The sequence below is a fragment of the Notothenia rossii genome (genome assembly GCF_949606895.1).
Source record: "Notothenia rossii genome assembly, chromosome: 10".
In the NCBI taxonomy this organism is placed as follows: domain Eukaryota; kingdom Metazoa; phylum Chordata; class Actinopteri; order Perciformes; family Nototheniidae; genus Notothenia; species Notothenia rossii.
The window spans coordinates 16,095,396-16,110,923 of NC_136908.1; the positions used below are offsets into that span (position 1 = coordinate 16,095,396).

General features: G+C 42.8%; 1 protein-coding gene across 6 annotated transcripts in view; it reads right to left on the reverse strand.

The window, feature by feature from the left end:
- The window catches only part of csmd3b (CUB and Sushi multiple domains 3b), a 373,567-nt gene that overhangs the window by 103,632 nt on the left and 254,407 nt on the right, over positions 1–15,528 (reverse strand). For all 6 annotated transcript variants that reach the window (XM_079656201.1, XM_079656206.1, XM_079656205.1 and 3 more), the window contains 2 exons: positions 1,959–2,141; positions 1,299–1,625 (listed from right to left, as the gene is read on the reverse strand). In XM_079656201.1, the coding sequence (XP_079512327.1) occupies positions 1,299–1,625; positions 1,959–2,141 (510 nt within the window). The remainder of the gene's footprint in view (positions 1–1,298; positions 1,626–1,958; positions 2,142–15,528) is intronic.

Below are 15,528 nucleotides of genomic sequence, written 5' to 3' on the forward strand. Positions count from 1 at the left end.
GCTCAGATAAGAAGACCATAAAGCCAAACCTAGCATTGCTCATGTTGGTCCAGTTAAAGTAATTGTACAGAAAACTTGAAAATGTTGTCTGTTTGCTGTCAAACCCGCAGTGAGGGGATGAGATCAATATCAATTTCCATTTCTGTTTGTTTGGTATGGAGACGTGTTTAGACTGATTTAGCTCAAACACTGCAAGCAAGGGCAAACAGTTTGCCACCATCAAATATGAACAAATATGCCTTCCAACAAATCCAAAAAGATCTTATTTACTGTACATCTTGTGTATCCTGTTGTCGAGACAGCTAGTGATCAATACATCTGAGAGTCACCTGGGTTTTGATCAGTTATAAAAGTCTGCACAGCTGACAACTTTACAATAAAGACAGAACTGCTGAGATCTAACTTCTCCTGAAACATTTATATCCTGGCTTTACTTTGACATGGGTGAACTACTAAAGTTATGATGTTAAAAAAAGCAATTTGGGAGTTTTTGAATGGTTTGCGGTTTCACTTCTTATAGAACAAGACGATTTGCAAGGCTTAACACATCCTGGCCCTTTCTTTGTGCTGGACGCACAGACGCACAGAGATGGAAATATGAGTTTTCATCTGACTGAGTTTGACAACAAACAAGTCAAAAGCCTTTCCTCCTCTTTTTTTTCATTATTAAGTCTTTGTTTTGCAACCTACACCTCTATTCGTAGCTGCTACATTGACCACATGACACCTCATTAAAGTGTGTCTTTTGTTTTTTTACAGAAATAAAGGTGGGTGTTGTCAAGGCCTCATGCTTGTTAAGTGAATTAAAACAGCTTCTATTCAAAGTCAAACATCAAATATTTGTCGAAAGAAATCACACCTACTTTTTCCGCCTGTTGTCATTACAACTAAACAAAATTATAACGAACTAGGTCTTTTTTTAGACCTAGTTCAGGCCAGTTAATGTTTTTTTGAAGTATAGTCGGATATACTTTTTCAGAGTTGAACCCCTCATTGTCATTCAGGTCCAGGTTAAAAGTAATGCGTGCAATTCATATAGTTATATGAGCAGATCTGTTTCAAAGCGAAACAATATCACAGACTTTTGAAGCTTCTGCAATATTCTGCTGCATAATAAAATTAATTTGACCCTTCTTAATCTCGCCATAACCAAGTTTCACACCTCAAGTCGTTGGAAAGAAAGTATATTATCAATATACTCTCGATACATTAGACCCTGTCTGACAGCACAGTAAGTCAAATAGGTAATGCTCCTGTATTAAAATAAGGAAAGTGGTAGAAATAGAAAAATGACATACTACTGTATGTGATATTAAATCCTCTTCCTGACATGGAGTGATCGGCCTGAAACTCCAGCCTCACTGTGTTGGTGTTGGACGTCAGGTGGGATGGATTCTCAGCTCCAGAGAACCTCCCGATGACGCCCGCATCGTTTGTCTCGCCATCTTTCACAGTTAAGGAATCGTAGGGTGCTTCAAGGTCAAAGTCATTAAATGCCAAGTGGATTCTGGAGCCTGGTTCTGATTGAATGAGCCAGACACAGTTCATGTTATTCCCATAGCCTTCTGGGTAATCTGGGGAGAGGACGGTTCCCAAGGGAGCTGTGAAATTTGACATGCAGGGGACTGTGGGAGGAAGAGGAGCACAGGAACAAACACAAATGTGGACAGACAGACAGACAGATAGATGGATGGATGGAAATGGGGAGACAGAGAGATGAGGGGACATTTGGAAAGGAAAAATAAAATGGGGGGGAAGAGATGCAGAGAGACATTTCCTGTTAAATATTCATCGTCACAGCATCATCGGTCATCATCCGCTCAAGGCCATAATAAACTGTCACCATGGTGACAGGTCAGACTGAATGTTATCAACAGCACAGCAGAGCACAGGCCATGTTATTCCCTCTCTGCAGCCATGCCCCCGAAAATAACCAACCCCATGATTTTAATACTTACATATGCATATGGGGATGTTCGCTGACCACTGGTTGTTGTCTTGGCAGGAGATGGTTTTCTCTCCAATCAGCTCAAAGCCAAACTGGCACTCAAACCTCAGGATTCCTCCATTCAGGAAGCTGTCCCCTTCTCTTACTCCATAGAGAGGAGTCCCAGGGTCGCCACAGCTCTCCTTGTCTATTTCTGTTTCAAAAAGAGGCATTAACATGTGAGTGTTATTCCTCTGAGTGATAGACCTACATTGTTGTGCAGAAAACATAAAAATCATGCATCAATAAGCCAGATCAACAGACGGGCTGACAAATTTGTTCATAACATGATCAACATTTATTTTGAGGCAGTACCACATATACAATATCCTGCTGCTTGAAATACTCACAAGAACAACAAATCTGTTTAATCTGCAGCAGAAAATAAGAACCAACTAATTTAGTATTAACTCTTATTTGGGTAACATTTGCAAACAACTAATGTGCCAAGCTGTTTAATCAATATTTTAAGACTAATAAAGCTTCACTTCTTCAGCATTGGCTTGCAAGAGAATGACTAACAGATTGCTGGTTGTTGGTCTTTTCAGCATTACAAATAATTTGGGGTATTGCTGGCCAAATATGGTGACATCAATCCCTACCAAACTTAATAAGAAACAAGACAAATAAAACAGGAGAGATAATATAACGTGCAGAGTTTCTAAAGACCTTTTGTTCAAAGTCTTTATTCATGTTTTTCTATAAACTGTGGATAAAAATTACATGGATAAACAAATTGATACTGTATGATTATACTTGTTTTGTCTGGCATCTTTTTCATTTTTGCAAAAGAGAACAATCACAAACGATGCTGTTTAAACATGTACTAAGATTTATTTCATCAACTTGAGTATTGTCAGTACATATATTTGTCAGCTATTTTATCCAGAGTATGGAGTCTAGCTTTAACACCATGTGTGGTCACCATGCAGTGTTGTGCATCCCGAAACACCCAATGGCCATCTTCCCCTGCTGTGAAACACCATGTCATGCAGCAAGAGCTCATCATCCATTTTGAACAGAGATATGCAGTACTGCAAACCCAATAGTCCTTCTGGGAAATGATTGGCTCTTGGTTTGCTGCGTTCGGCGAATGTCTTTAATGGTTGTGCGTCTTAGTTCACGTAGCCTAGAGCAAATTTGCATCCATCTATTTCTGCCTGCCTCCTTCCCTGAGTTTGCAAGTGTTCATAACACCATAACAAGTCGAACCATGAGGTGACAGGAATCTCTGGTTCTATATGAGGGTGCCACTCTGTCACCATAATTCTCTTTACATTTTGAGCACCGTATTTCAGAAAATATCCCCTCTATTTCCCCAGCCTGCCTCTGCTTTATTCCCCTGCTTTCCACTCCTATTTTAGGTATTATTTACATGAGTGGCCCTTAGTAGGAAGCAAAGCTGTGTTTTATTGTTTGTGTGTGTGTGTGCCTGAGTGCACGTTTATGATGTATTGCATTAATTTCCATCATGACATCGTCTTTATGAGAACCACAGACTCTACCAATCACAACCTGCCTAACACACGTGCTTGTGTATGAGTACATGCACCCTATGGAATAGAATAGAATAGAAAACAAATTGCTTCAGAGAAAAAGCGGGCACACTATCGGAACATTCCTAAGCTACTTCTTTCAAACACAGACATGCATCACATAAAGAGAGCCACACAATTACAGTTAGTCTCTGCCTTAGTATCACATACAGGCATACACACATTTCACTCTCTCACACATACACACCCAAATAATCCTTTTTTGTTTGTAACAACAAAGCTGACAGATTCACAAAGGGGATTAGGCTCCTTCAAGTGAGTGAATGTGTTTGTCCCTCAAAACTATGTGATTTCACATCCAGCCCCATTCCAATCGGTTCTATACTATTCCATCTTGCTCATACCAAACCATCCATGGGAATACACATCAATACACACAAACACAGAAAAACCACACAAACATAACAGAAGTATATATATGCACTACCTGTAAAGATCTGTGAGGGTAAGGTAATGGATTGTGGGGGGGGTAATGAGATTGGAAGGAAAATAAAAGCTTATTGGCGGTTTCTGTGTTGTGACCATTGTGAAATTGATTTCACGGCTAGATTGCTAATAGTAATCCAATGCTCAACGCATAGCAGCCTGCATAGTGTAATGTTTGCCATATGCTATCAAATGTCTCTTGACAGTTCTGGTTGTTGCTGTGCTTTTATTGTCAATATGTGTATCCCTTACCAGTGTCTCCACAACAGAAGGAAGCAGTAAAGACATTAAACCACATCAAATAATAATCAAAGGTAGCAGTAATGGCCAGAAATGAAAAGGGATTGATTTTTTCAATTGTAGACATCAGCGAGGACAGTCTGTTTGATAAAAATAATCTAATAAATTACACCCACAAGGATGACATTGTTTCCAGCCTCTCTCAGGTTCCAAACAAGGCCACTCCGGAGCTTTTGAGGATTAATTTGATAGATGTGTGTGAGAGACACATCAATTTCCTCTTCTCATTAAAACACACCATCCCTGTCGGGTCTAGTTACATAAAGTCCGCAAAATGTTTTGTTTTTACACTTGATAGTGAAACTCCCATATACCTGTAACTCTCTGTAAATTGGATTTCTGTATCGCACATAATAATTGGGTTGTTTTTCTTTGATCTTGACACATCTTGGAGCAAAAATACATCACTCCAGAGGGATTTAAAAACTCCTCTACTACACGCCTGGCTCTGTCTCATGACCCTGTAAAAGGCTACTATCATCAGTGAGTTTCACGATGTGTCCGTCCAGATCTTTACAATCTAGGAGCAGAATGTACTGCTCAGAGAACAGGACAAACTCAGCTCAGGCATTTTTGTAATTTGTGTTCCCCAGTGATGTTTCTATCATTCCTTCTCCTCACCTGAACAAGAATCCCAAATGTATGTAATGTGGTGACCACGTATTAATACACTGGTTCATAATTCACACATGGAACTGCAGTTGGGGTTTTGTTTCCACACGGACATGTTGTGTGTTCCCTTTATATAGTGTGTGCCCTCCTGGCTCTCTCTCTTGTCGACCCGGACTGCGACCCGACAACATGTCCTTTGCAGCTCTTGAATAAAGTTCCATTTTGCACCTTCCTTGCACCGCCTCTGACTCCCTATCTCTCGGCACTACACTGGTGACCCTGATACGTCTTGAGAAGTGTCCGCGACGGAACCGAACACGGCAAAAGGAACTTGAGTTCCTTTCTCGAAATGCCGGGGATGATTGGAGACGTTCGTGGCTGCCACCGGCACGCGGACTAGAGGCTCGGTGCGCGCCCCGCGGAATGGCTGGGGATGTTGCTCGCCATTCCCGCATCGGCGTTCCGGCAACAGGTGAACGATGCACGACCTGCTGGGTCGACCAGCAACCCGATTGCTGCCTCGTGGGTTGGTTTCTTCGGGGCGTGCGGCTGCACGTCCCGGCTGCGCTAGCTGACGGCGACTAGCGGCTAACCACGTGGGGCTAACGACGGCTAGCAGCTACCCATGGCTGCCAGTTAGCGGCTAACGGCTAGCCGCTAGCGGCTTGCGGCTAACGGCTAGCCGCTTGCGGCTAACGGCTAGCTGTTAACGGCTGTCGACGTATTTCTGTTAACATCTGACTGTTAACAATTTTTTTCTGGTGCCGGAGAGGAGGTTCGACCAGCCAGTTGACCTCGTGTGGACACTCTCACCTTTTTCACCACCTCGACGGCAGTTCCAGACGCCACTCACGTTTCCATCGGCGCCTTGGTGGTGCACTCCTGGACCCCGTCTCGCCTCGACGGTTTCGGACGTCGCCCATGCTGCCATCGGCCCGTGGGTGGCGCGCTCCGGAGCCTGTCTGGCCTCTCCTGCCTTCCGGGGATGTCCAGACGCCACTCACGTTTTCATCGGCGCCTGGGTGGCGCACTCCTGGACCCCCTCTCGCCTCGACAGTTCCGGACGTCGCCCATGCTCCATCGGCCCGTGGGTGGCGCGCTCCGGGACCCTGTCTGGCCTCTCATCTGTCCATGGCTCCTTCGTCCCGGGGATACTGCTCTTGCCTCCCGGGGATACCTCAAGGCTTGCGGAGGATTTCGTGCCCGCCGCCGCTGTGCGTTTGCCTGCGGCCGGGTTGCTCTCCTTCCTCCCGTGGAGGCTGCTCCTGCCTCACGGGGATACCTCAACGCCTGCTGAGGACTTCGTGCCTGCCACCGTTGGGCGTCTGCCTGCTGCCGGGTTGCGCTCCTTCCTCCCGGGGTGAATGCTCCTGCCTTCCTGGGATTCCACTCCGTCCTTCCGGAGGTTTCATGCCCGCCGCCGCCGTGCCTTCGCCTGCGGCCGGTAGGGCTGTCCCGAATACCATTTTTCAGGCTCCGGATATTCGGTAGTAATCAGCAGCGAATATTAGAATATTCGGTGCGGAGAGATTTGTATTCTTTTTTTTTTTAAATGTTTTTCAAAAAAATGTTTTTTTTCCCAAAAGGTTTCATAACACGCTCCGAATCCGAGACACCTGAAAACACGCTGTTAAGCAGAAGCGCAGAAAGAGCATACTATTACGATTTATATTTATTTATTGTCTCAGTACTCGCAAACATTAAAACTAAATGTGTCCTCTGCATTTAACCCAGCCGCAGTGCAGCGCCCGGGGACCAAATCTGGTTCCAAATTCCGTCTATAACATTTTAAAACCTGAACAGTCAAACAAAGATACAAAACACATATTTCTACAACAACACTTTTAATAACATAGCCGTAACAGTAGGCCTAACAGTGTCATACTTGTTACCTTGTTACCAGAGGCGCGGGAAGGTATTTTGAGTGGGGGTGCTGAGGTGCTGGACTCCAGTGAACACTATTACGGGCACTATAGAGCACGCACAAAAAAACTCCCCACACGCAAACACACAGCACACCCGCGACTGTTACAATGAAGGCTCGATAATCAGCTCACGGCATATAGGCAGGGGTAAAGTGCTATTTTTTACGAGTGGGGAGCGGACCTCACCTCCTCTAGGGGGGTCCGGGGGATGTTCCCCCGGGAAGATTTTTTTTAAATACTGAAGTTAAAAGCATTAATCTGGTGCACTTTGAGAGCAACATTAAGCGATCTATGGATACATCTCTCAACACCCAGATGAAACACAACTGTAAGCAGATGTTCTTTTTCTTTATGGATATTTTACAAATCACTCCCCTTTCAAACTGTATTCTTGTTTTACTGCCATATAGTATTTCATAACTGTTTTTCCTTTATTCTCTTATTTTTTTTATAACTATAATGATCATATGAAGGTGTGCCGCGGAAATAATCTTTTGAATAATTTTTGACCAAACCGTTTGAGACCCAATGAGATAACTTAGAATAAAGTTAACTATCTAAACACTCAGAGTCCTTTAGCTCACCTGAGCCCCTCAGTCTGAGAGGAGTGCTCTCCTCCAGCTTGTTGTGGAACAAACAGCTCCGTATGTCCGTTAGTGCAGCTAGCTAACCAGATGCTAACAACACGGTCCTTGCTGCTGGCACCGGTCCCTCTCTCTCTCCCCCTCTGTCACACACACTAAATGCGCTATTTCCGCACACACACAGAGCCGCGAGCTTGAATGACACAAGCACACTTTTATTTCCATGCAACTCTCTGATTGGTCTGGTGTCTTGCCTCTGTTGCATTCACTGAACACGGGAAATGACAGTCCTGCCGTCCTTTCTATTGTCTTGATGAGATTCACGTAAAGCACGGTTAATGTATTATATTATTGAGGTAGAATTGTCCGGGGCTACAGAAAAAACATTCGGGGCAGGCCAAAATATTATTTTACCAACAATGTGGAATTTATTGGCTACATATTACACAGATTATGCACAGCGGGAGCAGCAATAACCGTCAAATAATAATTCTAGGGGGTGCTGCAGCGCCCTCAGCACCCCCCTTCCCGCGCCCATGCTTGTTACCTACTTGTTAAATTAAAAAACGAATATAAAAAAAAAATGTGGTTGCTTGCTTGCAACTATTTTCCAAGCAAAGTAAGTGCACGTTTTTATCATGTGTAACGTTACTGTTTAAACGGCGGATAAAGCAGCTTCATCATGGCAACTTGACAACAGCTAAGCTAAGCTAGGCTACTACTTACAGCATCCAGGTGACTTTTCAGAGTTGTTGTGCCACCGTGGTAGGCCAGTTTCTTGTCGCATATTTGGCACACTGCCTTCTTCTTACCGTCGTCCAATTTAAAATGGTCCCAAACAGCTGAAGTCTTCGGCATTTTGTGGGTGAAACGAGATGAAGCGTGCCGTTTGCGTTCGTGACTGTGAGTGAACGCGAGGTCAGGAGCACAGGCTGAGATTGTATATATTTCCGCATTTTAACAGTGCAATTCAAAAGTATAAATATAGTATAAGAATATGGTAATTCGCCTTTATTAATAGCATACATTTAGAAGAAAAAAAAACATTTTTTTGAAAAAAATTAAAAAATGAATATCCGAATAATGAAATTGAAACCCGAGTAGTTGACCAACGAACGAATATTCGAATATTCGGGTACAGCCCTATCGGCCGGGCAGCACTTTTTCCTGCTGGGTTCTCTGCGACACCTACTGCGGCCCCCTTACGGCGGCCCGTTCCGGCCCGCCCCCGGTGGAGGTGCCCTCACCCTCGTTAGGGCCCCTGCCCTCTTCTGCGGCCCCCTTTCGTCGGCCCGTTCCAAGGCCCGGTCCTCACCTGCAACCCCGCCCTCCTCGGCCCCTGTGGTGCTTCCTCCACGGGCGCGACGGTTTATTTTGCCATGTTTGAATTCTGGGCGGACTTGTGTGGTGACCACGTATTAACACATTGGTTCATAATTCACACATGGAACTGCAGTTGGGGTTTTGTTTCCACACGGACATATTGTGTGTTCCCTTTATATAGTGTGTGCCCTCCTGGCTCTCTCTCTTGTCGACCCGGGCTGCGACCCGGCAACATGTCCTTTGCAGCTCTTGAATAAAGTTCCATTTTGCACCTTCCTTGCACCGCCTCTGACTCCCTATCTCTCGGCACTAGTACAGTAACATAATTGAGCACAAAAGTACTTTAGTACAATCTGTTACATGAAAGAAGGGACCGTAATCTATAAACTGCAACAAAGTGAAAATGTGAAGTTAAAAGCATCAATCTGGTGCACTTTGAGAGCGGTGCGTTCACACCTGCCTTGTATAGTCCGGTTGAATCGAACCCTGGTGCATTTAGCCACTTGGTGCGGTTCATTTGGGTCGGTGTGAACACAGTCCGAGACCTCTTAAGTGAACTAAACAACCGGACTCTGGTCCGCTAAAATAGGTGGCCTCGGAGCGCTTGCTTGCGAACTCTGGAGCGGTTCATTGCTGGTGTGAACGCAGTCCGCGGTTGTTTAGTTAAAGAGTGAAGCAGAATGAAGTGTTGAACAGTGTTGTGTAAAGTAAAAATTCTCCGTCAGCTACATAAAAGTAAGAACACCTGTCGTCGGTGAAACGCCCCTCCTTACTGCAGAACGTCTCATTATATGTGTTATAATGTTTTTTAACGGACGTTGTCTGATTATATAATCATATGCGTGGGTCGCTACTAGTGTCTGTTGATCTCCAGATTAACAGCAGCATGAGAATAACCTGCCGAAAGTGCCGATGCTCCATGGCGGAGGCTCCGGTAGAAATTTCCGGGATTTTCGTTTGTACCCCCTTAATGTCTGACCAACAGTTGAACAGCATTTCCGTGCACATGACTTGTGTTTAAAGTGTATAGTCCGTTTGAGTTTTGCCCGTGTGAACGCAAACCGAACCTTCTGAAAAATGAAACAATGTAACAAACTGTCGTCTGGTGCGCACCAGAAAACTGACTATTAGCGGACTATTAGGTGTGAATGCACCTTCTATGTTCTGCTTATAATAAAAACAAAGAGTCTAATGAGCTCTGAACCACCTGGATCTGCTTTTTGACTAGCCTTTCAAATTACTGAATGACTAATAAGGATCTAAACAGCATCTCAAAGGTTTTGAGTAACTTCAGCTTGTCTTAATCAATTCATGGCCATTTATTGTAAGATAAATGTAAAATGAGCATCAGTCAAAATAGGAATCAGGACAAATATTTCAAAGATGGTTTGAAATGTATGGAATATATTATTCAGTTCTAATGAGAGAAAGACATTTTTTGTATATATAGTAATTTAATTTCCGTAGGACTGGTCGCTACGAGAGGCCCGAACATTACATGTGTCAATAATTAATGACAACAAAATGAATTGCTGTTTTTCCGTTTACGGTGATTAGGTAGGCCATTCACAGGTGAAACACACATGTATATATACAGTATATGTTTTTTTTTTTTTTGTCATGAACCTTTTTCGGATAACTTATTTGTTTGTTTTGGTGACGATCCGACCTCCATGCTGCTACTCTGGTTATGTATACTGTATATACATATATAAATATATGTATTAACACACGCATGTGCAAATATACACACACATAACCAAGAAAGCGGTCGGCATTGGCTCACTACCCCAATCCTAAAGTTATTGGGTGTAAAATTGAATCACATTTGTGGTTCATGTTGTGAATGAATATTTCATGAAATCATATTTCATGGTGTTTCAGTCACTCTGAATGAAATGCTGTTTAGTGCTGTGTGATTGAGATGGTCCTGCTCAGTACCTGGACTACATTGCTTCTACAGGATTGGGCTTCTCTAGGACCGAATACAAATCAGGCAGCTGCAGTACATACTCAGTCAACATGAATGGAGTCTCATACATGAAAAAACAAGACGCTGTTGTGTTTGACCATGCTTCTAAATGTGTTCTCCTTCAGTAATTTACGTTTTTTACAAATGCGGTACCACACAAAGTTCAGCTGCAGTTAAGCTGCCTCAAATGCTTCTTGTCTCATCTCTCTTCCTCACTTAATCTCTGAATTGTGACCAGGCACGCAGTGGAATTTATACATCTTGTTACATTTCTACAATGCCTACGTACAGTGACATCCCACACCAGACACACTCGCCATCAAACACCGAAACACATGGGTGCACAAATGTAGGTGGACATTAATAATACACACACACACACACACACACACACACACACACACACACACACACACACACACACACACACACACACACACACACACACACACACACACACACACACACACACACACACACATACTGAGGACCCATCCAGCAGGAGGTCAACTATGCAGTAAAAATCCACCTTGACATCTCTTCCTCCTATAAAATGAATCTCATATTAGAAACTATAAAAAAGCAGATGAAAAATCTAAAATAAAATCTTAAAAGTAAGAGCTGACATTATGACTAGCTGATGGGATTCTGCTGAAAAGAAGAGTAGGAGAGAAAAAATAGCAGCGGAAACAGCGATGATACAGAAAAAGTGAAATTCAGGGGTGAGATGTTGTCCCTTACAGAGGCTGCAGTATCATGTGTTCGACATTTGAGCTTTTGCTGCACAGTATTTCCAGGTCAGTAAAAAGCATGCAATGAGATAAAACCACTACAATCTAGGATTTGAAGCAAGAGATAAAAAACATTTGTCACGAGAACGACACGTTTACCATCTAGCCCTCTTTTAGAAGTGCCCGTGAGGCAGGCCCTTTGCATTTGAATTTGCACTTTGTAGTCTCCACAACACAGAGTTATATAACACAGGATGATGGGATAATGCTAGAATGATGCACTAAAAAAAGCCGGAGCTCGAGGGAATGACTCACTGCGGGAAACAAATTCTCAAAATCTCCACTCACATGTATTTCAGTGAAAATGGATGACAGGTGACATATTTGCACTTATTATTCTGTTATGCATGGCCACCATATCGGAAAAGTGGATTTAAATTGTATTCCTATATAATTTGTTTCCTGTTTTAGATTTGACTTGCCATTTGTTCTAACTAAAGATAATATATAACATAGGAATGGTAAACATCATGTTCTGATAGCCCTGAGGTCTTGTGAAAAGCTCAAATATGGCCTCAGAAAAGACACAGCACACACCCCTGTCCATCAGACATTTCAATCAATCAGATGTGGTGACAGGTGTCGTTACTTGCCACATCCATGGTCACAATGTGGCCTTTCGTGAGCAGCAGGTGAATGAGGGCAAATGAGCACCTGTGCCTGTTTCAAGTGGCACAAATCAGCTGCTGCTCCTGAGTGGAACAGAAGGTTTACTCTGTGTGAAGTGTTGAATCCTGCATCAATCCAATTGGCAGCTGCTGCATTTAAATTACACACGGCGATGGCAGGGCTCTCCCTCTCTCTCCCGTGGCGCCCCTTAAAATCTCAAAAGTGAGATGAGTCGGTGATGGAATACTGCTGGAGCCCCTCAGAGATATACCAACAATTCCACTTTGCAAACAATCACTGATTACAACGAAAAACAGGAGAAGACGAGCTGAAGCAGGTGCATTCGGAATATTACTCGCTGCTAGCTAAACACCAAACTTACTTTCTGTCTTATAAGAAGTTAAGTAAATCATATATGACTTTATGTGATGGACTCACATTTTTTACTGCCTGCACTTTGTTTTATGAAGTTTGCCTTTGAGTTTGAATATTAAGACATATTCATATATTGGATATGTATTATTTATTCAGAAGACATTCAAAATTACATTATATGATCAATGTGCCTCGTTTCATAAGGTAAAATATTCAAGACTAACTTATATAATACATGAAATATATATGACCGTCATTCTTATCTGAGTTGTAATATTTAAAACTTAAGTAGGCAAATTAGAATAAAGGGATACATTATAAATACAACTGAAACTGAGTGATTAGCTGTAACCCTGTGTCTTTTTAACCAACACAAATCAATTGTAAGTGAGATATCATTCTGTGAACATATACGGAGAAACCCTGACCTGCATCAATGCCGTTACTCACTTGATATCTTTTTCATTTCATACAAAAGGGAAAATGAATCATTTAAAATATGTTTGGATGTTGTTGAACTTAAAGGGTAAAGCAAATCTCAGGCTTTATAAGTGTGAGTACATAGGTGTTTTATAACTCCACAGTCACACACAAACACACACACACACGGATATAGTATGCTCTAAAACCTCAATGACACCTCTTTATGGAGCGTGCAAACAGATATATAAGCTTAAGATCAACATATGTATTCCCAGAGTAGACAGAAACACACTGAAACTGTAATGTAAATGATGTCAGTAATGTTGCAGTGATGCCTTAAATCTATAGCTGTGTCAAGACAAGTCACAATTAAAGGTAGACACTCAGATTGATGTACAGGCAGTTTAGACTCTGTGTGTGTGTGTGTGTGTGTGTGTGTGTGTGTGTGTGTGTGTGTGTGTGTGTGTGTGTGTGTGTGTGTGTGTGTGTGTGTGTGTGTGTGTGTGTGTGTGTGTGTGTGTGTGTGTGTGTGTATGCCTTGTAATAGGCAGTGGAGTCAAAGAGTTGGTAGGTTGCTGACCTTGGGTTTAATAATAGATGGATGGTGGCAAGACAAAGAGAGGGAAAGAGACAGAGTGACTGTGAGACACAGAAAAGCAGAAACAGAGATGAAGAGTGAGAAAGAGAAAGTAAGACTTAGTGCTGGTCATCTGAAAGATAACGCTAGAGAAAAGAGGTGTCTGATAAAAGGAATAGTAAAGAGAGAAGCAGAGACAACAGTGCATTAGTGAGAAACTGTCAGAGAACATGTTGTGCTTTTAGAAAGAAAAAGAGAGAAGGGGAAGGGAGTGATGGCTAATGAGGAAAAATGACACAGAGAGAGAAACAGGCACATAGAGAGAGGGGACGGGAGAGGAGGTGAGGAGTGAGAGAGGTGAGTGGCTTGTTGGTAGGGCTTTGTTGGCTAACTGATGGAGGAACTGCCTGACACACACACACACACTCACACACACACACACACACACACACACACACACACACACACACACACACACACACACACACACACACACACACACACACACACACACACACACACACACACACACACACACACACACTGTGTAGTGCATCAGTGACTTTGCAGCAAGGCTAAAGTTACTGATAATATTTATATTTCATAGCCAAGGTCTATGGGATGTGGCTCTAGGAATACACACACACACGCACGCACGCACGCACGCACGCACGCACGCACGCACGCACGCACGCACGCACGCACGCACGCACGCACGCACGCACGCACGCACGCACGCACGCACGCACGCACGCACGCACGCACACACACACACACACACACACACACACACACACACACACACACACACACACACACACACACACACACCCTTTTCTTTCTGAAAAACACACAGATATCTCAAAGCCACCTACTAATACTACAGGCGCCCTCCTTTATAGTAAATCTTGTGGGTGATGGAGCCAGCCTATCGGAGAACAACACATTTATCTTGCTCGTAGTGTGGATGTAATTCTTCATGGTATTTGGATTTGAGTGAACAAGTCAGACTTAAGGATAATATACATCCAGGTAAAATATTTCCAGTGTTTTTGTCACTCTGGATGCCATGTATGAACATTTAAAATGTATCCTATATCTTAAGCATTTCTTTACTGCCATTTCATTCAAATGTTGTTTTCATGGGAGACCTCAGGATTAAAGAAAAAATGTTACTTTATTTTGAAATGTATTACATTTTACTGAGTTATTTTAATCGCAATTTCCACACTGTACTGTATTATTTGAACTTCACATTGAAACTCAAGGAGAATAAAGGGCACAGATATATCAAAACAATTTGCCGTTGTCCTGCCACTTTAGGAACTCACTGCATGAGCAGAGTCAGCACTGTGACCTCATTATGACAATAAATCCACCGGCGATGACACCCAAATGAGGAACACAAAGTTAATTTGTGCTGCAAAGCTCACCTCTCTGTGTTTCATGGACTGTAATCAGAGTCGCACTACATCTATCAAGCAGGGAACTTTGGAAAGCTCTCACAAGAGCCAAATCAACAGAAGAGACAAACTGTTATATAATAAGATATAAGGCAGGGGTTGTGAGATACAAGTCTAATTTGAACATGAAATATAAACCCAGAAAAAAAAGATCGTATATACTGTAGCCTTAAAATATGCACTAAAGCAAAAGTTGCCAAACTTCCAAGACCCCGTACAAATATGTACTAAACCAAGATTTCTCAAGAACACCATCCCACTGCAGACAACAAAACTAAAACAATGAAAGAGACACCGAGACTACAAAGCCTTAGAAGCTTCTCTTTGATGGTAAATCCCAGCTTGATATAACCAGCCTAGTATCATGTTGTTTTTATTTATTTCCACAGTTTTGCAGCTCAACTGCAAACTGTGACTCTGAGCATTAATGGGCTTATCTGACTTTAAACTCTTTGGGCTTTTTGTGGACATTGAAGCCATCTCGAAGTTGAACTTGATCTGTTTAAATCCACTATCAAGTCTTACTGCGTTTAGCTAACTCTAGCTTCACTGGTTCATGTTACTGTATGTCAGACTTCCACGTTGTTCACAACAATTTTATTATT